The sequence below is a fragment of the Salmo salar genome, chromosome ssa20 (assembly GCF_905237065.1).
Source record: "Salmo salar chromosome ssa20, Ssal_v3.1, whole genome shotgun sequence".
Classification (NCBI taxonomy): Eukaryota; Metazoa; Chordata; class Actinopteri; order Salmoniformes; family Salmonidae; genus Salmo; species Salmo salar.
Window position 1 is genome coordinate 20,778,462 of NC_059461.1, and position 26,527 is coordinate 20,804,988.

Consider the following 26,527-nt stretch of genomic DNA (forward strand, 5'->3'; position numbering starts at 1 on the left):
GATGATACTTATTCTATCGACATCTTGATTTCTGGAAGTTTGATTCCAAGCTAAGCAGACAATACACCTTGAGATAAGGGTTTTGGAGATCTTACCTTCTTGGGACACTGCATCTCACGAGCCAGGCTTAGCAGCAGCTCATGGGAGATGGGATCCACCAGGTTGAGAAAAGCAGCGTTCTTATATAAGATGTCATTTAGGGACGTTCCTTCCAAGCCCAGATCCTGCCAAATCAGACAAGAAGAGACAGTATTACTCAAAGTGCCTTAAGGCCACATTTTTCACTCTTCCTATTTTATGAAAACAAGGAATTGTGTAACAAGAGCAGCATTATCACAGACACACCTGATTGATGATATATTATGAAATGATGATGAAATCGACAAATCTGCTTTAAGTGCAGGATTAGCTGGATATATACGGTATAAAGAGGATGTAGAGAAGTTCCAGCAACAATAATGTAATGCTACTGTAGATGAGACACATAGAAAACTGTATTTAATTATTTTTTTTAAATTAATTTAAGGGGTGAAGGCTTTCATCTGAAAAGAGCTATACCTGAATACTGTAATGTGCTTAATGTGCCTTGCACCAGGCAGAAGCATTACTTTTAGGATATTCACCAACACCTCTGTAATTTAAAGTTTCAGAGAGCTTTAGCATGCCACAGCATTGCACAGTCTGCATCTCTAACTTTAGTACTATGGTGTCCTTCTGATGAATCCTGCAGTATATGAGAGTTCAATAAACATTATATGATGGATGAGCATTTGGTTCTTCTTTTGATGTTTAATGTAGCATTTTGTTTAGGTCTGCCATTGCGCAATACATTCTAAACATTAGACTAAAAACAACTACTCTATGAATGGCGCAGACACATTTGTGAGGGCAGACAGACACAAAAGAGTTGATGTTTTTAAGGTGAGAATGATGTCTGTAACAAACTACAGATCAGAGCCAACGGAAAGAAATTATTTGCATACACCTTTTAAGCCGCAAATGAAGAAGTAAGTAAGGAGAGTAGATAGAGAACTGAAAATGAAAGATTTTCACAGGCCGCATAGAATAGCTGTTCCTGAGTCCTCTACAAAGGCCTTATTAGGCTGTGTATGTGAGGGGTAGAGATTGGACGTGCGCATATAGAGAGCTGAGAAACGAAATACATGTAGGATGGGAACACACACACACACACACACACACACACACACACACACACACACACACACACACACACACACACACACACACACACACACACACACACACACACACACACACACACACACACACACACACACACACACACACACACACACACAGAGAGAGAGAGAAAGAGAGACACACACACACACACAGAGAGAGAAAGAGAGACACACACAACAAAAATTATTGATTGCAAATGGACAGTTTGGGTGGGAGGCTAGCAGCCACCTCTTACTGACTTCCCTTTTAACAAGAGGCAGACATTGAAACAGGATCAATACAGATGTAACCGCACCACGTCTGAAGCAACACGGAGTCCTTTTTAATGGGATATTGTGAAGAATAGACTTTACTACCTTACTGCAGACGCAACATTTTGAACTCAGTTGCCTATACAGGTACATTTTCATTCTTCAGTTGTTACAGTAACTCTAACCTAACCATAGCATGTCTACTAACTATACAGTGGATGATGGATCCCCTCTTTTAATTGAGTTACAAACCAAAATATAATTGAGACACGTGCCGATTTGCAATAGCATGAATGCTGATAACGTGAGTCTTATTCAATTAAACCAGAGCTAATTTAAAAGAGGGTCCCCTGTGATGTGGCTGTCATGCAGCTTTGGCACTCTGGGTTATCTCCTTGCCTTGATTAAAGAGATTCTACAATCTCCTCTGTCAAGTCTTCAGCGTAATTAACTACAGATTGGACAACCTCTGAAAGAGAGAGGAGCTTACGATTGAGCTAACAAACAGGACTATCAGATGTACTGTTATAGCGCATTAATAGTCATGTAATCATACTGCTGCTATTCTTATAGAAATGACTCATTTTCAGCTGATAACATGCTTTGAAATCCTGATCCGTCCCTAGAAACATGATGCATAGATAGTGAATAAATAGAGCCAAATCCAAACTTGACAGAATGGATTATGCTTGGGAATTTTCAAGACATCTTGCATTCCTGTGTCTTAGCGTGATACTAACCATGACTAATGTTGTGTAGCAATCAGGGAACTACTTGTAGTTCAACTAGTAATTTAACTACATTTTGCAGCAGCTTGGTGGTACTGGAACTAACTTCAAATCAAATCAAAGTTGATTTGTCATGTGCGCCGAATACAACAGGTGTACACTTTACAGTGAAATGCTTACTTACAGGCTCTAACCATTAGTGCAAAAAAAGTATTAGGTGAACAATAGGTAAGTAAAGAAATAAAACAACAGTAAAAAGACAGGCTATATACAGTAGCGAGGCTATAAAAGTAGCGAGGCTACATACAGACACCGGTTAGTCAGGCTGATTGAGGTAGTATGTACATGTAGATATGGTTAAAGTGACTATGCATATATGATGAACAGAGTATTCACACACCTAGGGCTGTGGCGGTCATGAAATATTTCAACCTGAGATTGTCAAGCAAATAAACCAAATCAAATCAAATCAAATTTCAAATCAAATTTGATTGGTCACATACACATGGTTAGCAGATGTTAATGCGAGTGTAGCGAAATGCTTGTGCTTCTAGTTCCGACCATGCAGTAATATCTAACAAGTAATCTAACAATTTCACAACAACTACCTTTTACACACAAGTGTAAAGGAATGAACAAGAATATGTACATATAAATATATATATGAGCGATGGCCGAACTGCTTAGGCAAGATGCAGTAGATGGTATAGAGCACAGTATATACATATGAGATGAGTAATGTAGGGTATGTAAACATTATATAAAGTGGCATTGTTTAAAGTGACTGGTGATACATTTATTACATACATGTCACGTCCTGACCAGCAGAGGGAGCAATTGTATTAGTTTTGGTCAGGATGTGGCAGAGTTTTTTGTGTTATGTGTAGATTGGTTGTTGGACTCTCAATTGGAGGCAGGTGGTTCTAGTTGCCTCTGATTGGGAGTCCTATAAACAGGTGTGTGTTTTTCTTTGGGGTTGTGGGTAGTTGTTTTTGCACTGCGTTTTGTGTGCCTGCAAAACTGTTCCTGTCGTGTTTTTTGTTTTTTTCCTGTGGATGCTTTACTTGTGTTTATTAAAAATATGAGTATCCACATTCCCGCTGCGCCTTGGTCCATTCCTGACGACAGACCTTACAATACAATTTTGAATTATTAAAGTGGCTAGAGATTTGAGTCAGTATGTTGGCAGCAGCCACTCAATGTTAGTGATGGCTGTTTAACAGTCTGATGGCCTTGAGATAGAAGCTCTCTCGGTCCAAGCTTTTATGCACCTGTACTGACCTCACCTTCTGGATGATAGCGGGGTGAATAGCCAGTGGCTCGGGTGGTTGTTGTCCTTGATGATCTTTTTGGCCTTCCTGTGACATCGGGTGGTGTAGGTGTTCTGGAGGGCAGGTAGTTTGCCCCCGGTGATGCGTTGTGCAGACCTCACTACCCTGTGGAGAGCCTTACGGTTGTGGGCGGAGCAGTTGCCGTACCAGGCGGTGATACAGCCCGACAGGATGCTCTTGATTGTGCATCTGTAAAAGTTTGTGAGTGTTTTTGGTGACAAGCCACATTTCTTCAGCCTCCTGAGGTTGAAGAGGCAGTGTTGCGCATTCTTCACCACGATGTCTGTGTGGGTGGACTATTTCAGTTTATCCGTGATGTGTACGCTGAGGAATTTAAAACTTTCCACCTTCTCCACTACTGTCCTGTCGATGTGGATAGGGGGGTGCTCCCTCTGCTGTTTCCTGAAGTCCACGATCATCTTTGTTTTGTTGACGTTGAGTGAGAGGTTATTTTCCTGACACCACACTCTGAGGGCCCTCACCTCCTCCCTGTAGGCCGTCTCGTCGTTGTTGGTAATCAAATCCTACCACTGTAGTGTCATCTGCAAACCTGATGATTGAGTTGGAGGCATAAATGGCCACGCAGTCATGGGTGAACAGGGAGTAGAGGAGAGGGCTGAGAAAGCACCCTTGTGGGGCCCCAGTGTTGAGGATCAGCAGGGTGGAGATGTTGTTTCCTACCCTCACCACCTGGGGGCGGCCCGTCAGAAAGTCCAGGACCCAGTTGCACAGGGCGGGGTCGAGACCCAGGGTCTCGAGCTTGATGACGAGTTTGGAGGGTACTATGATGTTAAATGCTGAGCTGATGAACAGCATTCTTACATACGTATTCCTCTTGTCCAGATGGGTTAGGACAGTGTGCAGTGTGACTGCGATTTCGTCGTCTGTGGACCTATTGGGGCGGTAAGCAAATTGGAGTGGGTCTAGGGTGTCAGGCAGGGTGGAGGTGATATGATCCTTGACTAGCCTCTCAAAGCACTTCATGATGACGGAAGTGAGTGCTACGGGGCGATAGTCGTTTACCTCAGTTACCTTAGCTTTCTTGGGAACAGGAACAATGGTGGCCATCTTGAAGCATGTGGGAACAGCAGACTGGGATAGGGATTGATTGAATATGTCCGTAAACACACCAGCCAGCTGGTCTGCGCATGCTCTGAGGACGCTTCTAGGGATACCGTCTGGGGGTTAAAACAGCCTTGCGAGGGTTAACGCGTTTAAATGTTTCACTCACGTTGGCTGCGGTGAAGGAGAGCCCGCAGGTTTTGGTAGCGGGCCGTGTCGGTGGCACTGTATTGTCCTCAAAGCAAGCAAAGAAGTTGTTTAGTTTGTCTGAGAGCAAGACATCGGGGTCCGCGACGGGGCTGGTTTTCTTTTAGTAGTCCGTGATTGACTGTAGACCCTGCCACATACCTCTCGTGTCTGAGCCATTGAATTGCGTCTCTGCTTTGTCTCTAGCTTGTTTGATTGCCCTGCGGAGGGAATAGCTACACTGCTTGTATTCGGTCATGTTTCCGGTCACCTTGCCCTGATTAAAAGCAGTGGTTCGCGCTTTCAGTTTTGCGTGAATGCTGACATCAATCCACGGTTTCTGGTTGGGGAAGGTTTTAATTGTCGCCGTGGGTACAACATCACCGATGCACTTGCTAATAAACTCGCTAGCCGAATCAGCGTATACATCAATGTTGTTGTTCGATGCTATCCGGAACATATCCCAGTCCACGTGATCGAAGCAATCTTGAAGCGTGGAATCAGATTGGTCGGACCAGTGTTGAACAGACCTGAGCACGGGCATTTCCTGTTTTAGTTTCTGTCTATAGGCTGGGAGCAACAAAATGGAGTCATGGTCAGATTTCCCAAAAGGAGGGCTTAATTTTAAGAAGTTATTTGGCCACTGTAGTTGTGATACAAACCTAATCAAAACATAGCATGTGGTGTTTCTTGCCTTAAGCTGGGCATCATTCACAAGTGATAATATATTATTCACAAGTGATAGGCTAATACTGTAACCCATCACACTATTCTTGATTTAATCTTGTCTTTACATATACTAAAAAACATGTGTGAAATTTGTTTTGATTTAGAATGGACCATTATCATGCACCTGTCTCAAAACAGGGGCAGCTGAAAAAAATACATGTCATCTATGCACTTAAATAGCAAATGGAGGACGCTTATCCCGTAGTTCATTTTCATGCCAGCCAGGTATGCTATACTCCTGTTATAAAGAGTAGCAATGTGCTTAATATTAGGAAAGTTGAGAAATAAATATAGTAGGCCTAGCCTATAGAAAGCTGATGGGATCCTCCTCTTTTTAATAGAGACCATCACTCTGTTTCTCACGCAATTGCATTGCTTATAGAAATCAGCAGCATCAGAGCTTGGAGAAGCCTAATTACCATGGCTAAACGGTCACGTGGAATTTGACTGCCTCACGACTCGTGACCGCGGTATGGACCCCATAACAGCCCTGCACACACCTGAGTCAATGCTTTGTAGAAACACTTTGGCGGCGATTACAGCTGTGAATCGTTTTGGGTAAGTCTCTAAGAGCTTTGCACACCTGGATTGTAAAATATTTGCCCATTATTTTTTATTCTTCAAGCTCTGTCAAGTTGATTGTTGATTATTGCTAGATAGCCATTTTCAAGTCTTGCCATAGATTTTCAAGTCGATTTAAGTTAAAACGGTAACTAGGCCACTCAGGAACATTTGGCCTTGTGTTTTAGGTTATTGTCCTGCTGAAAGGTGAATTCATCTCCCAGTGTCTGGTGGAAAGCAGACTGAACCAGGTTTTTCTCTAGGATTTTGCCTGTGCTTATTGCCGTTTCTTTGTATCCTAAAAAACTCCTAAAAAACTCGCTAGTCCTTGCCGATGACAAGAATACCCATAACATGATGCATCCACCACTATGCTTGAAAATATGGAGAGTGGTACTCAGTAATGTGTTGTATTGGATTTGCCCCACACAACACTTTGTATTCAGGACAAAAAGTTCATTTATTTTATTTTTTTGCAGTAATACTTAGCTGCCTTATTGCAAACAGGATGCATGTTTTGGAATATTTGTATTCTATACAGGCTTCCTTTTTTTCACTCTGTCATTTACATTAGTATTGTGGAGTAACTACACTGTTGTTGATCCATCTTCAGTTTTCTCGTATCACAACCATTACACTCTGTAACTGTTATCACCACTGGCCTCATGGTGAAATCCCTGAGCAATTTCCTTCTTCTCTGGGAACTGTTAGGAAGGATGACTGTATCTTTGTAGTGACTGGATGTATTGATACACCATCCAAAGCCTAATTAATAGGCTCAAAGGGATATTCAGCATCTGCACTTTTTATTGTTACACATCTACCAATAGGTGCCCTTCTTTGCGAGGCATTGAAAAACCTCCCTGGTCTTTGTGGTTGAATCTGTGCTTGAAATGTAGTACTCAATTGAGGTACCTTACAGATACTTGTATGTGTGGGGTACAGAGGTGGGGTAGTCATTCAAAAATGATTGAACAAGGAATGCAACTTATTAATGCGATTTGTTATGCACATTTTTACTCCTGAACTTACAGTGAGCTCCAAAAGCATTTGGACAGTGACACATTGTGTATTGTTTCTTCTCTGTACTCTAGCACTTTGGATTTGAAATGATACAATGACTATGAGGTCAGAGTGCAGATTGTCCCAAAAGTATTGGGACAAATTCACGTATGTATGTATTAAAGTAGTAAAAAGTAAGTTATTTGGTCCCATATTCAAAGCACGCAATGACTACATCAAGCATCTGACTCTACACATTTTTGGGATGCATTTGCTGTTTGTTTTGGTTGTGTTTCAGATTATTTTCTGCCCAATAGAAATGAATGGATTCCCTTTTATTGTAAATAAGTTCCCAAACACTTCTACATGAATGTGGATGCTACCATGACCACGGATAATCTTGAATGAATCGTGAATGTTGAGTGAGGAAGTTACAGACGCACAAATATCATACCCCTAACACATGCTAACCTCTCACCATTACAATAACAAGGGTGGTAAGCATTTTTGGGTGGACTGTTATTTGTGTATAAAAACAGAACTAACAGTAAATTCAGTAGGATAAATCGATCCACTAATATAGGACTAGTAAAGCCCCAGTGCTTCTGAGATTCTTCAAAGTTGCCACCCTTTGCCTTGATGACAGCTCTGCACACTCTTGTCATTCTCTCAACCAGATTCATGAGGTAGTCACCTGGAATGCATTTCAATTAAAAGGTGTGCCTTGTTAAAAGTTAATTTGTGGAATTTCTTTCCTTCTTAATGCAGTTGAGCCAAACAGTTGTGTTGTGACAAGGTAGGGGGGTAGACAGAACATAGCCCTATGTGGTAAAAGGCCAAGACCGTATTAATGCAAGAACATCTCAAATAAGCAAAGAGAAACTACAGTCCATCATTACTTTAAGACAAGAAAGTCAGTCAATGAGGAACATTTCAAAAACTTTGAAAGGTTCAAGTGCAGTCGCAAAATCCATCAAGCGCTATGATGAAAGTGGCTCTCATGAGGACCGCCACAAGAAAGGAAGACCCAGAGTTACAGTACCTCTGCTGCAGAGGATACGTTCACTAGAGTTACCAGCCTCAGAAATTGCAGCCCAAATAAATGCTTCACAGAGTTCAAGTAACAGTCACATCTCAACATCAATTGTTCAGAGGTGACTGCGTGAATCAGGCCTTCATGGTTGAAATGCTGCAAAGAAACCACTACTAAAGGACACCAATAGTAAGAAGAGACTTGCTTGGGCCAAGAAACAAGAGCAATGGACATTACACCAGTGGAAATCTCTCCTTTGGTCTGATGAGTCCAAATTTGAATTTTTTGGTTCCAACCGCCATGTCTTTGTGAGACGCATTGTAGTTGAACGGATGATCTCCGCATGTGTGGTTCCCACAGTGAAGCATGGAGGAGGAGGTGTGATGGTGTGAGGGTGCTTTGCTGGTGACACTGTCGGTGATTTATTTAGAATTCAAGGCACACTTAACCAGCATGGCTACCACAGCATTCTGCAGCGACACGCCATCCCATCTGGTTTGCACTTAGTAGGACTATCATTTGATTTCAACAGGACAATGACCCAACACACCTCCAGACTGTGTAAGGGCTATTTGACCAAGAAGGAGAGTGATTGAGTGATGCATCAGATGACCTGGCCTCCACAATCACCCGACCTCAACCCAATTTAGATGGTTTGGGATGAGTTGGACCACAGAGTGAAGGAAAAGCAGCCAACAAGTGGTCAGCATATGTGGGAACTCCTTCAAGACTGTTGGAAAAGCATTACTGTCACGTCCTGACCAGCAGATGGAGCTGTTGTAGTAGTTTTGGGGTCAGGACGTGGCAGTCTTGTGTGTGTGTGAATGTTCTGTGTTGGTCTTGTGACTCCTGATCAGGAACAGCTGGGGATCGTTGTTCCTGATTGGGAGTCATAAATGTAGGAGTATGTTTGTCACTTGGTTTGGTGGGTAGTTGTTTTTGCACTGTGTTTGTAGAGCCTGTAAAACTGTTGCTGTTGTCACCTTTATTGTTTTGTCAGTGAATACTTTACTCCTTTTTTTTAAATTAAAACCATGAGTATTCACATACCTGCTGCGCCTTGGTCCATTCTTGACGACGGACGTTACAGAACTACCCACCACCAAAGGACCAAGCAGCAGAAGAGGAGGAAGCCACAGGAGAACAAAATGGAGGAATGGACATGGGAGGATGTCCTGGACGGCAAGAGAGCCTACACCTGGGAGGAGATCCTGGCCGGAAGGGATCGCCTCCCATGGGAACAGGTGGAGGCACTCAGGAGAGTGAAGGCAGCTGGACAGAGGAACCAACGGGAACGTTATGCTGGAACACGGTTGGGTAGGAAACCCGAGAGGCACCCCCAATAATTTTTTTGGGGGGGGGCACACGGGTAGCTTGGCCAGGCCAAGGAAGAGCCGTAAGCCAGCTACCCGTGACTACAGGGAGGTGCGTATGAGGTGGAGGGCAACATGTTACGCTGAGGTACGCACCATCTCGCCTATACGGACGCACAGCCCAGTCCGCCCGGTACCAGCGCCCCGCAGGTGCCAGGGCAAGGTGAGCATCGAGCCGGAAAGGGTGATGCCAACCCTGCACTCAAGACCGCCAGTGCGCCCTTTCGGTCCGGTGTTTCCCGCTAGACGCACTAGCATGGAGGTGCATGTCTCCAGGCTGGCACATCCAGTACCAGCCCCACGCATCAGGAGTCTAGTGCGTCAGCCCAGCCTCGCCAGTCAACAGTCACCAGAGCTGCCCGCCAGTCAAGAGTCACCAGAGCTGCCCGCCAGTCGTAAGTCGCCAGAGCTGCCCGCCAGTCGTAAGTCGCCAGAGCTGCCCGCCAGTCGTAAGTCGCCAGAGCTGCCTGCCAGTCGTAAGTCGCCAGAGCTGCCCGCCAGTCGTAAGTCGCCAGAGCTGCCCGCCAGTCAGGAGTCGCCAGAGCCGCCCGCCAGTCAGGAGTCGCCAGAGCCGCCCACTAGTCAGGAGCCGCCAGAGTGGCCGAACAGCCCGGAACTGCCTGAGTGGCCCGACTGCCCGGAGCTGCCAGAGTGGCCCGACTGCCAGGAGCTGCCAGAGCGGCCCGACTGCCCGGAGCTGCCAGAGTGGCCCGACTGCCCGGAGCTGTCAGAGTGGCCAGACTGCCCGGAGCTGCCAGAGTGGCCAGACTGCCAGGAGCTGCCAGAGTGGCCAGACTGCACGGAGCTGCCAGCGTGGTCAGACTGCCCAGAGCTGCCAGAGTGGCCAGACTGCCCGGAGCTGCCAGAGTGGCCAGACTGCACGGCCCAGCCCGAGTGGCCCTCCTGTCCTCCGGCCCAGCCCGAGTGGCCCTCCTGTCCTCCGGCCCAGCCCGAGTGGCCCTCCTGTCCTCCGGCCCAGCCCGAGTGGCCCTCCTGTCCTCCGGCCCAGCCCGAGTGGCCCTCCGGTCCTCCGGCCCAGCCCGAGTGGCCCTCCTGTCCTCCGGCCCAGCCCGAGTGGCCCTCCGGTCCTCCGGCCCAGCCCGAGTGGTCCTCCTGTCCTCCGGCCCAGCCGGAGTGGCCCGCCTGTCCTCCGGCCCAGCCCGAGTGGCCCGCCTGTCCTCCGGCCCGGCCCGAGTGGCCCGCCTGTCCTCCGGCCCGGCCCGAGTGGCCCGCCTGTCCGCCGGCCCAGCCCGAGTGGCCCGCCTGTCCGCCGGCCCAGCCCGAGTGGCCCGCCTGTCCTCCGGCCCAGCCCGAGTGGCCCGCATGTCTTCCGACCCAGCCAGAGTGGTCCATCTGCCAGGGTCAGCCCGAGTGGCCCTCCTGTCCTCCGGCCCAGCCCGAGTGGCCCTCCGGTCCTCCGGCCCAGCCCGAGTGGCCCTCCGGTCCTCCGGCCCAGCCCGAGTGGTCCGTCTGCCAGGGTCGCCCGAGTGGCCCTCCTGTCCTCCGGCCCAGCCCGAGTGGCCCTCCGTTCTTCCGGCCCAGCCCGAGTGGCCCTCCTGTCCTCCGGCCCAGCCCGAGTGGCCCGCCTGTCCTCCGGCCCAGCCCGAGTGGCCCGCCTGTCCTCCAGCCCAGCCCGAGTGGCCCGCCTGTCCTCCGGCCCAGCCCGAGTGGCCCGCCTGTCCTCCGGCCCAGCCCGAGTGGCCCGCATGTCTTCCGACCAAGCCAGAGTGGTCCGTCTGCCAGGGTCAGCCCGAGTGGCCCGTCTGCCCAGCGCACCTATCGGCGCCACCAAAGTGGGCAACGCCGAAGGTGGAGCGAGGTCCACGTCCTGCACCTGAGCCACCTCCAGGATAGGTGGGTTGGGGAGGGAGGGTGTAGCACAGTGCCGTCGGTGACGGCAGCCACCCTCCCTTCCCTCCCTTATTGTTTAGGGGTTATTGTTTATGGGTTTTGTTGGGGATTTTGTTTGTTGGTGTTTTCTGTTAGGTGCATTCCGGGGTCTGCACCTTGAGGGGGGTACTGTCACGTCCTGACCAGCAGATGGAGCTGTTGTAGTAGTTTTGGGGTCAGGACGTGGCAGTCTTGTGTGTGTGTGTGAATGTTCTGTGTTGGTCTTGTGACTCCTGATCAGGAACAGCTGGGGATCGTTGTTCCTGATTGGGAGTCATATATGTAGGAGTATGTTTGTCACTTGGTTTGGTGGGTAGTTGTTTTTGCACTGCGTTTGTAGAGCCTGTAAAACTGTTGCTGTTGTCACCTTTATTGTTTTGTCAGTGAATACTTTACTCCTTTTTTAAAAATTAAAACCATGAGTATTCACATACCTGCTGCGCCTTGGTCCATTCTTGACGACGGACGTTACAATTACAGTTGAAGCTGGTTGAGAGAATGCTAAGAGTGTGCCAAGATATCATCAAGGCAATGGGTAGCTACTTTGAAGAATGTTAAATATAAAATATATTTTGATTTGATTAATACTTTTTTGGTTACCACATGATTCCGTATGTGTTATTTCATAGTTTTGATGTCTTCACTATTATTCTACAATGTAAAAAATAGTAAAAATAAAGAAAAACCCTTGAATGAGTAGGTGTGTCCAAACTTTTGACTGGTACTGAATATTTTTTTTATTAATATTTTTGTTTAATTCAACATTTTCAGGGGGTGGTGCAGCATCCTCAGCACCCTTACTTCCCGCGGCCATGCTTTTATCCTGTTTCCCTCTGTACACAGACCACATGTACAGTTGAAGTCGGAAATTTACATACACTTAGGTTGGATTCATTAAAACTCGTTTTTCAACCACTCCACAAATTTCTTGTTAACAAACTATAGTTTTGGCAAGTCGGTTAAGACATCTACTTTGTGCATTACACAAGTAATTTTTCCAACAATTGTTTACAGACAGATTAATTCACTGTATCACAATTACAGTGGGTTAGAAGTTTACATACACTAGGTTGACTGTGCCTTTAAACAGCTTGGTAATTCTAGAAAATGATGTCATGGCTTTAGAAGCTTCTGATAGGTTAATTGACATCATTTGAGTCAACTGGAGGTGTACCTGTGGATGTATTTCAAGGCCTACCTTCAAACTCAGTGCCTCTTTGCTTGACATCATGGGAAAATCAAACGAAATCATCCAAGACCTCAGAAAACAATTGTAGACCTCCACAAGTCTGGTTCATCCTTGGCAGAAATGTCCAAACGCCTGAAGGTACCATGTTCATCTGTACAAACAATAGTACGCAAGTATATACACCATGGGACCACGCAGCCGTCATACCGCTCAGGAAGGAGACGCGTTCTGTCTCCTAGAGATGAACATACTTTGGTGCGAAAAGTGCAAATCAATCCCAGAACAACAGCAAAGGATCTTGTGAAGATGCTGGAAGAAACAGGTACAAAAGTATCGCTCAGCAAGGAAGAAGCCACTGGAAGAAGCCACTGCTCCAAAACTGCCATAAAAAGCCAGACTACGGTTTGCAACCACACATGGGGACAAAGAGTGTACTTTTTGGAGAAATGTCCTCTGGTCTGATGAAACAAAAATATAATTGTTTAGCCATAATGACCATCGTTATGTTTGGAGAAAAAAGTGGGAGGCTTGCAAGCCCCGTGAAGCACGGGGGTGGCAGCATCATGTTGTGGGGGTGCTTTGCTGCAGGAGGGACAGATGCTCTTCACAAAATAGATGGCATCATGAGGAAAGGAAAATTATGTGGATATATTGAAGCAACATCTCAAGACATCCGTCAGGAAGTTAAAGCTTGGTCGCAAATCGGTCTTCCAAATGGACAATGACCTGAAGCATACTTCCAAAGTTGTGGCAAAACGACTTAAGGACAACAAAGTCAAAGTATTGGAGTGGCCATCACAAAGCCCTGACCTCAATCATATGGAAACTTTGTGGGCAGAACTGAAAAAGCGTGTGCGAGCAAGGAGGCCTACAAACCTGACTCAGTTACACCAGCTCTGTCAGGAGGAACGGGCCAAAATTCACCCAACTTATTGTGGGAAGCTTGTGGAAGGCTACCCGAAACGTTTGACCCAAGTTAAACAATTTAAAGGAAATGCTACCAAATACTAATTGAGTGTATGTAAACTTCTGACCCACTGGGAATGTGATGAATGAAATAAAAGCTGAAATAAATCATTCTCTCTACTATTATTCTGACATTTCACATTCTTAAAATAAAGTGGTGATCCTAACTGACCTAAGACAGGGAATTTTTACTAGGATTAAATGTCAGGAATTGTGAAAAACGGAGTTTAAATTTATTTGGCTAAGGTGTATGTAAACTTCAGACTTCAACTGTATATACTTTTTCTATACTATTCTACAGTATCTCATTCACTTAATAATGTTTACATATCTTGCATTACTCGTCTCATATGTATATACTATATTCTATACTATTCTACTGTATCTTAGTCTGTTCCGCTCTGACATCGATCATCCATATGTATATAGTCTTAATTCATTCCTACTTAGATTTGTGTGTATTGGGTATACGTTGTGTAATTTGTTTGATATTACTGCACTGTCGGAGCTAGAAGCACAAGCATTTCGCTACACCCGCAATAACATCTGCTAATCACGTGTATGTGACCAATAAAATTTGATTTGAAGATCAGTTTTTGGTTCAACCCCCGCATGGGAGAGGGAGATAAGGTCTGTTCAGAATGCTCTTTGTGTAACTCAACATGAAGATGTCCTCCTAACGATCCTTACGGAGGTGGAAGGCATACTAGGCTCCATGATGCTTCACTCCCACATGCTGTATATGCAGACAAAGACCTTCTTGGACAACGCCGTTGGAAGCATAGTAAGGTCCTGGCTGACCACTTTGGACCCACTTCATGTGGAACTATTTGCCAAGTCTTCAGCAGAGGCAGAAGTGGTGGAAGGACACACCAGACTTAAAGGTTGGACAAGTGGCCATGATAGTGGAGCCTCGTTGCCCATCATACGGATAGTGAAGACGATCCCAGGTGCAGATGGAAGGATCCGGACTGTGGAGGTCAAGGTCAAGTAACGAACCTACCTGCGTCCTGTTGCCCGATTGGTGGAGCTTCCTGCTGTGTTAGACAATGCAGACCTACCTTCGTAGAAAGGAAGAGGGAGGCTTTTACTAAATTCAAATTAGTTACACTAATTGTGGGGTGGTTGTATAAAAGCCTGTTAGATTTGAATTTAGAATCTCGCTAAATTTAATTAGATCTACATGGACCTTTTATTGAACTTTCAGTTGGCTTTAGTGGATACCTGTCATGGCTGTCTGAAGGATTGGACCAAAAGGCAGCGTGTTCTTAGTTCCACATATTTTATTTACCGTGAAACCAATTGCAATACACTAAATACTTGAATACACAAAAAACAACAAACTGTGACACAGAGAGGAAAACACACTACTCACAAAATAATCACCCACAAAAACAGGTGGGAAAAACATCAACATAAATATGACCTCCAATTAGAGGTAACGAGGATCAGCTGCCTCCAATTGGAGATCAACCCAAACAACCCCAACATAGAAATAGACAAACTAGAACTTAAACATAGAAATAGACAACATAGAAAAACCACCCAAAACACCCCCTGTCACACCCTGACCACTCTACTATAGAAAATGACCTCTTACAAGGGTCAGGATGTGACAGTACAGACCATTTTTCCTTTGCATGGATATTTGTGCATTTTCTACCAAATGTAAGTCAGAACAAATATTTATTTTACTTTTAGAATATTCCTGTTGCTATTGTTATATGTAAATGCAAGTAATTTGTATGTAGAGAACAGGTTGGCGTCGATAGATGGCCACTCTGTTTCTAGCACCTAAGCAACTTTGCAATATTTAGTATTTTTTTATGTTATTTCTCACATTATTAGCCCAGAATGTTTTTGTGTTATTACATACAGCCGGAAATAACTTTTGGATATCAGAGTGGCAGTAATACGACTATCCTGAATTAGATCCTTTGTTCGTACCACTCAAGGCGATTTAACTTATACTAGAGGCTGCTTCAAGACACTGCCGGTGGAGAAGAGGTATTCGGAGTGACCTTTAGTCAGACTCACACCATCCTCCACTTCTGAGTATATTACTCATTAATGTTCAGTCCCTGGACAATAAAACAGACAAGCTCAGGGCAAGGATCTCGTTCCAGAGAGTCATCATTGCCTGCATCCGTAATGGGTCTGGTATCAAACGACCACCCCTCATCACTGTCAAACGCTCCCTAAAACACTTCAGCGAGCAGCCTTTCTAATCGACCTGACCCGGGTATCCTGGAAGGATATTGACCTCATCCCGTCAGTACAGGATGCCTGGTTATTCTTTAAATGTGCCTTCCTCACCATCTTAAATAAGCATGACCCTTTCAAACAATTTAGAACCAGGAACAGATATAGCCCTTGGTTCTCTCCAGACCTGACTGCCCTTGACCAGCACAAAAACATCATGTGCAGTTCTGCATTAGCATTGAATACCCCCCTGATATGCAACTTTTCAGGGAAGTTAGGAACCAATATACACAGGCAGGAAAGACTGTCACCACCGATAAATCCACTATAATTGAGAATTTCAATAAGCATTTTTCTACGGATGGCCATGCTTTCCACTACAAATCAGCTGGGCTAGACAATCTGGACCCTCTCTTTCTAAAATTATCTGCCGAAATTGTTGCAACGTCTATTACTAGCCTGTTCAACCTCTCTTTTGTATCGTCTGAGATTCCCAAAGATTGGAAAGCTGCCACGGTCATCCCCTCTTCAAAGGGGGGAGACACTCTAGACCGAAACTGCTACAGACCTATATCTATCCTACCCTGCCTTTCTAAGGTCTACGAAAACCAAGTTAACAAACAGATTACCGACCATTTCGAATCCCACCGTACCTTCTCCGCTATGCAATCTGGTTTCAGAGCTGGTTATGGGTGCACCTCAGCCACGCTCAAGGTCCTAAACGATATCATAACCGCCATCGATAAGAGACATTACTGTGCAGCCGTATTCATCGACCTGGCCAAGGCTTTCGACTCTGTCAATCACCACATTCTTATTGGCAGACTCAACAGCCTTGGTTTCTCAAATGATTGCCTCGCCTGGTTCACCAACTACATCTCTGATAGAGTTCAGTGTGTCAAATCGGAGGGCCTGTTGTCTGGACCTCTGGCAGTCTCTATGGGTGTGCCACAGGGTTCAATTCTCGGGCCGACTCTTCTCTGTATACATCAATGATGTCACTCTTGCTGCTGGTGATTCTCTGATCCACCTCTACGCAGACGACACCATTCTGTATACTTCTGGCCCTTCTTTGGACACTGTGTTAACTAACCTCCAGACGAGCGTCAATGCCATACAACTCTCCTTCCGTGGCCTCCAACTGCTCTTAAATGCAAGTAAAACTAAATGCATGCTCTTCAACCGATTGCTGCCCGCACCTGCCCGCCCGTCCAGCATCACTACTCTGGACGGTTCTGACTTAGAATACGTGGACAACTACAAATACCTAGGTGTCTGGTTAGACTGTAAACTCTCCTTCCAGACTCACATTAAGCATCTCCAATCCAAAATTAAATCTAGAATCGGCTTCCTATTTCGCAACAAAGCATCCTTCACTCATGCTGCCAAACATACCCTCGTAAAACTGACCATCCTACCGATCCTCGACTTTGGCGATGTCATTTACAAAATAGCCTCCAACACTCTACTCAACAAATTGGATGCAGTCTATCACAGTGCCATCCGTTTTGTCACCAAAGCCCCATATACTACCCACCACTGCAACCTGTACACTCTCGTTGGCTGGCCCTCGCTTCATACTCGTCGCCAAACCCACTGGCTCCAGGTCATCTACAAGTCTTTGCTAGGTAAAGCCCCGCCTTATCTCAGCTCACTGGTCACCATAGCAGCACCCACCCGTAGCACGCGCTCCAGCAGGTATATCTCACTGGTCACCCCCAAACAAAGCCAATTCCTACTTTGGCCGCCTTTCCTTCCAGTTCTCTGCTGCCAATGACTGGAACAAACTGCAAAAATCTCTGAAGCTGGAGACTCATATCTCCCTCACTAGCTTGAAGCACCAGCTGTCAGAGCAGCTCACAGATCACTGCACCTGTACGTAGCCCATCTGTAAATAGCCCATCCAACTACCTCATCCCCATATTGTTATTTATTTAATTCTTTGCTCCTTTGCACCCCAGTATCTCTATTTGCACATTCATCTTCTGCACAGCTACCATTCCAGTGTTTAATTGCTATATTGTAATTACTTCGCCACCATGGCCTATTTATTGCCTTACCTCCCTTGTCTTACCTCATTTGCACACACTGTATATAGACTTTTTTTCTACTGTGTTATTGACTGTGTGTTTGTTTATTCCATGTGTAACTCTGTGTTGTTGTATGTGTCGAACTGCTTTGCTTTATCTTGCTCAGGTCGCAGTTGTAAATGAGAACTTGTTCTCAACTTGCCTACCTGGTTAAATAAAGGTGAAAAAAATGTATAACCTGTTTCGTCATTAAAACTCCTAGACTGGGCTTCTGTGTCTGTCGTCACTCTTTGACCGGAGTGCAGTCTGGAATCCGTCTACTCCGAGTGGCCTATCCACACATTAGAGAGTACCAGACTCTGTTTTATAACTACTTTTTCAAAGTAACATTAGAAAAGTAAATTACATTTTTCATAAGGGTAGCTTTACCGTGGTTTAACTTCCTTCAGTGTGAAGTAATTGGTAGCTTGGTAAACTATCTTTTCAGAGGAGCTTCCCCAACACAGGTAGCAATCATTACCAATAGGATGGCTCGATTAAATCTATACAGATATTATGTCAATGCTGTACTTTACTTGTGTGAATCTACATAACACATTTCCTCTGTATATCTTTAAAAAATACTGAGGCAAAACTTGAATTAACCAATATGAAATGGGCCGATTTCTGTATTTCTGGAAGCGTCAGCTGCTCACTCTCCTGCTGTAACAGCCAAGGTCCATTACAGAGAATGGGCTGGCAGTAGGGAGGAAGACATTAGGGGCAGAGAGATGGTGAATGTGTGGCTCTAATGGGTGCATTAGACAGCAGAGAGTGGAGGTGAGATCCTGCCCTGTCCATACCAGGGGATAAAGGGGTGGGATGACGGGGAGGAAGGGGGGCAGCACTCACACCCACAGTCCCATAAGACAATAGGAGCAGAAGAGTAGTCATTCGGTGACCTGTCAGTAGAAGAGACTCTTGTCGTGGAAAATTGCAAAATTATGTTATAATGCTTGTATTGCATAATATGTTTATGTTATATACGTGTCTATTAGAATGTATTTCTAATAGACTCTAGTGTTGGCAGTTGCATTTCTTCCCTCAGCTGAGGCTCAGTCACTTGGGGCCCAGAGAGGGGAGAGGTCAGACTTGTCTTTTACATGTCTCTGGTGCTATGCAGAATATCAGAAAGGGAAGCGGACAGGATGGAACATTGTCTTCATATGTGAATGTGTCTTTACCTATTCTTAAACCATGTGAAGGGATGGCGTGATTAATGGGGAACCAATTACTTGTTTCCACAATGTCTGTGCGCAAGTCACTCCCTCCTTTGGCATTGGGGGGAGGTGTATGGCAGTGTCTGGAACCATTGTATGTCCTCTCTGATGTTGCACTTATCCTGGGATAGTGTATGACCTAGAGGCTCACTCCCCTCAGTGAGCTTGTCCAGGAGAGGGGTCAAGAGGGGGTTTACTTGAGATGGGAGTATCTAGAGTTGACAATTGATTTATGCCATAGGATGAGATGGTGTTTTTGTGCTATGAAGTACCAGGAACGGGATTAGAACCTCGTCTTGGGGACCAAACTGAACGATAATTTATAGCGAATGCTATCTGGCTATGGAATACTCCTCTCTCAAGTAAAAGTCTTTCTTTGTGAACTGTTCCTAAGATCTGTTGTTCGTCATGTAGGTTGAGAGGGGTGTATCTTGGCTATAAAAGATCTTTGTACTTTTGTGTTGTCACTTTCAATGGTTCATTAGAAATGGCGCATCATTGAAAGTCTAGTGATATTGCAAAGCTCTTATTATTAAAGATGTAGTTGAAGTATAACTCTGATTGGTTTGTGAAGTTTGTTTCTCCTCATTTGGGGGTATTGATCTGGGCTGTGCAGACATCCAAATTGCACTTAGACTAATAACTGAGAATTGCCATTTGTGCTTCGTTTCAACCAACGCAAGAAATTGTAGTGGAAAATGAACCTTATTTTAAGCCATTTATAGACAAAACACAGTCGACATGACATAGGTCGCAATTAAATTGAAAAAATCAAATGCAGGTTTTCCAACAAATGTCAACACTAAACACATTATATTATCATTACATCATTATGGGTGGAATGGCATAAGATAATGTAATGTAATGGGAACATTTTATTAATGAAAGAAATCAGCATTAATTCTACAGACAGACACTTGTAGTCCCATGTGTTACACCACTGCTGTTGCACATAGAATTCCCTATTTATGAGAATAAGTGGCAGAATCACTCTATTCCCACAAGCTGGTCCAGCACCCTGTTTCTGTTATTATTAGAAACTCTGAAAAGACCATGCACTCAGACAAATCTGTGCAATATGTTATGTCTATCATATTGTGAATAGTAATTGTGATATTGTTCAAGGTTAATTTGAAATAGCAGCAGCACCTGTGGTGCCATGGAAATGACCAGATGCCAGGGATGACAGTGAGAGTAGTGGGCCTAATAGTTTACAAACACCTCCTTCAAAAACAGGTCAATAGTAGGAGCACCTGTGGCCACCGTATGGGTGGGTAGGCTACTTCAAATGTAGGTTAAATAATGTAGAGGAGCTCCTGCATAAACGGAAATATTGGGACTTATCCACGACAGTCTGTCACGTCCTGACCAGTATAAAGGGTCTTTGTCATTTTAGAATGGTCAGGGCGTGGCAGGGGGTGTTGTTTTTGTGTGTTTTGGGGTTGGTTTTTTTCATGGGGATTTGTTCTAGTTTTCATTTTCTATGTTCATTTTCTTGTGTGTTCAGTAACTCATTACAGTGTTTTTTTGTTCCCTTCTGAACAGCTTAGTTCCAAAGTGTAGGCCATATATCAGATATCAGGGTTACATCTATTATGTAAGTGTTGCCAAATGGTTGATAAGACAAACTCTTAACCTGTTGGGTCTAGGGGGCAGCATTTGCACGTCTGGATAAAAAAAATGTACCCGATTTAATCTGGTTACTAATCCTACCCAGTAACTAGAATATGCATATACTTATTATATATGGATAGAAAACACTCTAAAGTTTCCAAAACTGTTTGAATGGTGTCTGTGAGTATAACAGAACTCATTTGGCAGGCAAAACCCTGAGACATTTTCTGACAGGAAGTGGATACCTGATGTGTTGTATTGACTTTAAACCTATCCCATTGAAAAACACAGGGGTTTAGGAATATTTTGGCACTTCCTATTGCTTCCACTAGATGTCACCAGCCTTTACAAAGTGTTTTGAGTCTTCTGGAGGGAGATCTGACCGAACAAGAGCCATGGAAAGATGATGTCCCATTAGACACCTGGCGTGCGAGTTCATGTTGGGTACCCTCGTTCCAATACGTTATAAAAGAGTATGCATTCGTCCACCTTGAATATTATTCATGTTCTGGTTAAAAAGGCCCTAATGATTTATGCTATACAACGTTTGACATGTTTGAACGAACGGAAATATATTTTTTCCCCTCGTTCATGACGGAAGTCCGGCTGGCTTACATCATGTGCTAACGAGACGGAGATTTTTGGACATAAATGATGAGCTTTTTTGAACAAAACTACATTCGTTATGGACCTGTGATACCTGGAAGTGACATCTGATGAAGAGAATCAAAGGTAATGGATTATTTACATAGTATTTTCGATTTTAGATCTCCCCAACATGACGGCTAGTCTGTATCGCAACGCGTATTTTTCTGGGCGCAGTGCTCAGATTATTGCAAAGTGTGATTTCCCAGTAAGGTTATTTTTAAATCTGGCAAGTTGATTGCGTTCAAGAGATGTAAATCTATAATTCTTTAAATGACAATATAATATTTTACCAATGTTTTCTAATTTTAATTATTTAATTTGTGGTACTGACTTGACTGCCGGTTATTGGAGGGAAACGATTTCCTCAACATCAATGCCATAGTAAAACGCTGTTTTTGGATATAAATATGAACTTGATAGAACTAAAAATGCATGCATTGTCTAACATAATGTCCTAGGAGTGTCATCTGATGGAGATTGTAAAAGGTTAGTGCATCATTTTAGCTGGATTTATGGTTTTGGTGACCCTGTCTTTGACTTGACAAAACATTACACACAACTCTTGTAAATGTACTGTCCTAACATACTCTAAATTTATGCTTTCGCCGTAAAACCTTTTTGAAATCGTAAAACATGGTTAGATTAAGGAGATGTTTATCTTTCAAATGGTGTAAAATAGTTGTATATTTGAAAAATTTGAATTTTGACATTTATTTGGATTCAAATTTGCCGCTCTTGAAATGCACCTGCTGTTGATGGAGTGCACCACGGGTGGCACGCTAGCGTCCCACCTAGCCCCAAGAGGTTAATATAATAAATTGTTATTTTATAACACAATGTACTTTATGGTGAAGAGTACATTGATGTGGTTGCCGTGTTTTCTGTGTAGCCCGAGGGCAATTCCTCAGAAATGGAATTACACTGAGACTCCGATTTTTCACCTTAAAATGTATTTAAAAGTTTATCCAATAGCAGAAACCGTCATTTGAAATGTTAAACTTTGAAATCAATGGATTTTGTTTGGTATACATTGAGTTTACTTTCCATGACATAGACTGACCAGGTGAATCCAGGTGAAATCTATGATCCCTTGTTGATGCCACTTGTTAAATCCACTTCAATAAGTGTAGATGAAGGGGAGGAGACAGGTTAAAGAAGGATTTTCAGCCTTGAGACAATTGAGACATGGATTGTGTATGTGTGCCATTCAGAGGGTGAATGGGCAAGACAAAATATTAAAGTGCCTTTGAATGGGGCATGGTAGTAAGTGCCAGGCACAACAGTTTGTGTCAAGAACTGCAACACTGCTAGGTTTTTTACACTCAACAGTTTCCTGTGTGTTTCAAGAACGTTCCACCACCCAAAGGACATCCAGCCAACTTGACACAACATGGGCCAGCGTCCCTGTGGAATGCTTTCGAAACCTTGTAGAGTCCATGCCCTGATGAATTGAGTCTAGGGCATGAGGGGGTTTAACTCAATATTAGGAAGGTGTTCTTAATGGTTTGTACACTCAGTGTATATGTTCAATTTCTTGTATCTTCCTCTTAATTTTATGCTTCCTATGTAAGGGAGACCGGGGTTGGTTGTCACAGTCTTTGTCACAGGGCTGTGTGATAATTTCAAGATAAAAATGTGTGTCCTCTATAGGAGAGGTCATACACATGGTAAATTCAGGCCAGGATCACAAAACGTTGAGGGAGAGGACTATTATGATTTTTCAAGGGTGAAAGTAAATATTCACTTGAAATAAAGTGTATCATCATTAGACAAACGTACAATCACAAGGAATTCACACATTTACATTTTTAGACTCTTATAGTCAGCTCTTTGCTCCCTGCTCACTCACCCTCAATCCCAGGTAGTAGGATACCACTATTTTCTACCAGGAGTTTCTGTTTCATTATGCTTGAGTTGAAAGTTTAATGGAGCTTGTCAAACAGAAACCACCACCTCCGTACCATTTTGTAACTCACAGAAAACATTAAGGGACACATGCAGGGAACTCAAACGACAGCCTCTGACAGTTTAGATTTGAGTCACATGTATATGATTGACAACCCACAGCATGCTCCATGGGGGACCTCTGCATTGGGAAGATAGTGATGACATTAAGATACAATGCCCATGGCGCTTCGCAGGTTCCTTTGACAAGGTTTCATCAGGCAGACACAGCACTAAGACTGACTGCATGCTAAAAAAGCCTACTACTTTTAACTATATAATAAATGAAATCAGGAAGATACAGTATCTGTAAGGCTCCTGTCAAACTGTAAGATGTGTTGGTGTGTTGGTTCCCCTGGGCAGGAACATGAGCAGGAAGTCCCCGGTGGCTGGCCTGGTGGCTGGCCTGGTGTTTCTTTTTCTGGTAGCTGCCCTGCTGGCTGCAGTAGGAGTGCTCGTGTGTGTGTACGTGGGAAACAAGAACCCCATCTCACCCTCAGACCATTTCTACTCAAAAGCTGCCGTGGCTACAGATGCTGGGATATGCTCTGAGGTGGGGAGGTAAGTAACGTAACACTAGCCAACTAATTCCCTTTGATACAATGATTCATGGTACAAGCTTAGTCAAATGACAGGACACGATTAAGCTCTACAAGGAGCATTAAGTGTGTGTGTGTGCGTACCTAGGGACATCCTGAAGAGGAACGGCTCAGCGGTGGATGCATCTATCGCCGCCCTGCTGTGTGTTGGCCTCCTGAACGCTCACAGCATGGGCATTGGAGGGGGTCTCTTCTTCAACATCTACAACGCTTCCACAGGTGAGTCAGTGTGTCCTCAAGACACCACAAATTAAAAACACTAACAAACACATCCATTTGTCTGTATTTTGCATCACTGCTCGACAGGGAAGGTAGAAACCATTGACGCGAGGGAGACAGCACCCATGAACGCGACGGAAGACATGTTTGGCAATAACACCCAGCTTCCTAAGAAAGGTACCATTTTTACTGTTCTGGAATGTATGTCAGGTACAGGGTAGGCTAGGAAGGTTCTGTAGTTCAAACCATCCTGAGATAACAGTTGAATAGTAATATTGTAGCTGTCATGTATCACAGTGGGGTAGGGATAAAGAGAAGATAACACTGTGTTTGGACCTTTGGCAGCCTCTTCCCTGATCTGCCATCATTCTAAGGAAAATTAGCTCTAACCTTCTGCATCATATGCATTGCTAAGGGGGCAACAGTTTGACCTGTCAAAATGAGGAAATGGACTGATACGCATTTTAAATCCTTTCTGGGCAGGGTTCCAACTTTGTGCAAAATGTGGTAAAGACTTCTTTGCATAACAGGTGGATTGTCTATAGCCATTCCAGGGGAGATCCGTGGTTACGAGATGGCACACAGGAGACACGGCAGGCTGCCATGGAAGGAGCTGTTTGAGCCAAGCATTCAGTTGGCACGCGTAGGTTTCCATATAGGCAAAGCCCTGGCCAAGGCCATCGCCAGCAACAAGGACGCTATTCAAGGAGATGCCAATATGTGGTGAGGATAGGACAGGAGATCAAAGAAAACTAATATGGAACAAAAATGATTCTGTAATTGCTATATTACCACTACAACCACTTCTACAAATCTAATAATATTGACAAAGATAGACTTAAGTGATATGGATGGTTGATAATAGCTACCCTTTAATGATAGTGTAAATTAAATGTTCTATAACAGGGATGGGCAACTTTGATGGGGATGGGGGCCACAAAAAATCTGAACTCATCATGAGGGGTCGCAGTGGCTCGCGGGTCTGTGTACCAACATCCATACCCACACATGCAGTCAGTGTCGGCCCTAATCTTTTGGGGGCCCTAAGTGACATTTTGTTGGGGGGCCCCCCACCTTGCGAGCAGAACATTTTAGAGTTTTAGAGTTAATTTTCTGCAATTCTACACATTTTGCCAAGGGGCATTGAGGGGGTGCTGCCGTTTTACAGCTCATTTCCTGAAATTCTACAAATTTTGCCATAGGGTGGAGAATTGTTTTTTCAGTTTTGAATATGATATCTGAGTGACAGTGAATAAGAAAATCAATGGGGTCCCCTGGTCGGTAATTTGACCATGATTACTACACATTTAGAAAGCTGGCTAGACTAATTTACCAATCAACAAAATGTTCAGCTGACAGGCTAATTGAGTGAATGACATAACAAGATAAAAACTGCTGATGTACAACAACATTTAGAAATTACACCTTGTGTGATCTACTATTCTAACTGTCAACATTAAGTTCAGACCCCGACTGAGTCCATCTCTGCTCAATAAAGTACTGTAATTGGATTATTAGTTGGATTTTATCACAGAGTACCACATTGATATATTGCAACCAATAAAATGTGATTACATTGATTTCCAAAATGCATGGCTTCCTCTGTGATTTATTATAACCATTGATGATTTGATTGACCGCTGTAAAACCTATGATGACAATGCCATGGAAATGATGGTCCTTTTACTCTACAGATTTGTTTGAATAACTCCTGATAAGTCTTTTGCTCCTGTTTTTGTATTCCAGTGAAGTGTTCTGTGACTCCCAGAAAAAGATCCTGAAGGAAAATGATATCATTAAATTTCCCAAACTAGCAGACACCTACAGGAGGATAGCGGAGGAAGGACCTGATGTTTTTTACAATGGGACAATGGCACAGACAATTGTTGATGACATCCAAGCAGCAGGTCTTTCTCTATTTCTTGTGCATTATAATATTCTATTAAAGCTCATCATTCTTGCTGTACACACTATGATAATGATAAGGCAAGACAGATCTGATAGGCAGTTTGTCGATGTGCTTCTTCAGCAGTTATTATTTTCACTTTTCAGGTGGGATTATCACCCTGGAGGACCTGTTGGACTACAGGCCTGTGTTGAATGAGAACCCACTGAAGCTGACTGTGGGCGAGTACACCATGCACGTCCCAGACGCCCCCTCCAGCGGCCCAGTCCTGGCACTCATACTCAACATAGTGGACGGTGAGCAGCAGCCTAGATAACTCTGAGTCTGAACTCAGCCATACGGACCAGAGGATGTCAGGTTTCCTTCCACTGTACCACCTTGGACAGTGTTTCCGCCCCCTCCATCACCACCACCGCCCCTCTACATGAATCCAGCTACAGCTAATCCACCAGATGCAGAGAGTGTGGTCATGGAGAAGATCATTAGTCGTGCTTTAGACACAGAAGGGCATCATCATCCACCACTAACTGACTGTAAACAAACAGCTCAGGCCTCCCAGTTTGTCATCTCATCTTAAGAGAGATTCACTGTAAGCTCTCTGG

General features: G+C 44.2%; 1 protein-coding gene across 1 annotated transcript in view; it reads left to right on the forward strand.

The window, feature by feature from the left end:
- Positions 1-1,331: 1,331 nt before the first annotated feature.
- LOC106579829 (glutathione hydrolase 1 proenzyme) overlaps positions 1,332-26,527 on the forward strand; it is a 30,098-nt gene continuing 4,902 nt past the window's right edge. The window contains 7 exon segments of the mRNA XM_045703065.1: positions 1,332-1,601; positions 23,565-23,762; positions 23,889-24,019; positions 24,107-24,196; positions 24,550-24,742; positions 25,766-25,926; positions 26,072-26,221. Of these exon segments, the coding sequence (XP_045559021.1) occupies positions 23,569-23,762; positions 23,889-24,019; positions 24,107-24,196; positions 24,550-24,742; positions 25,766-25,926; positions 26,072-26,221 (919 nt within the window). The 5' untranslated portion in view covers positions 1,332-1,601; positions 23,565-23,568.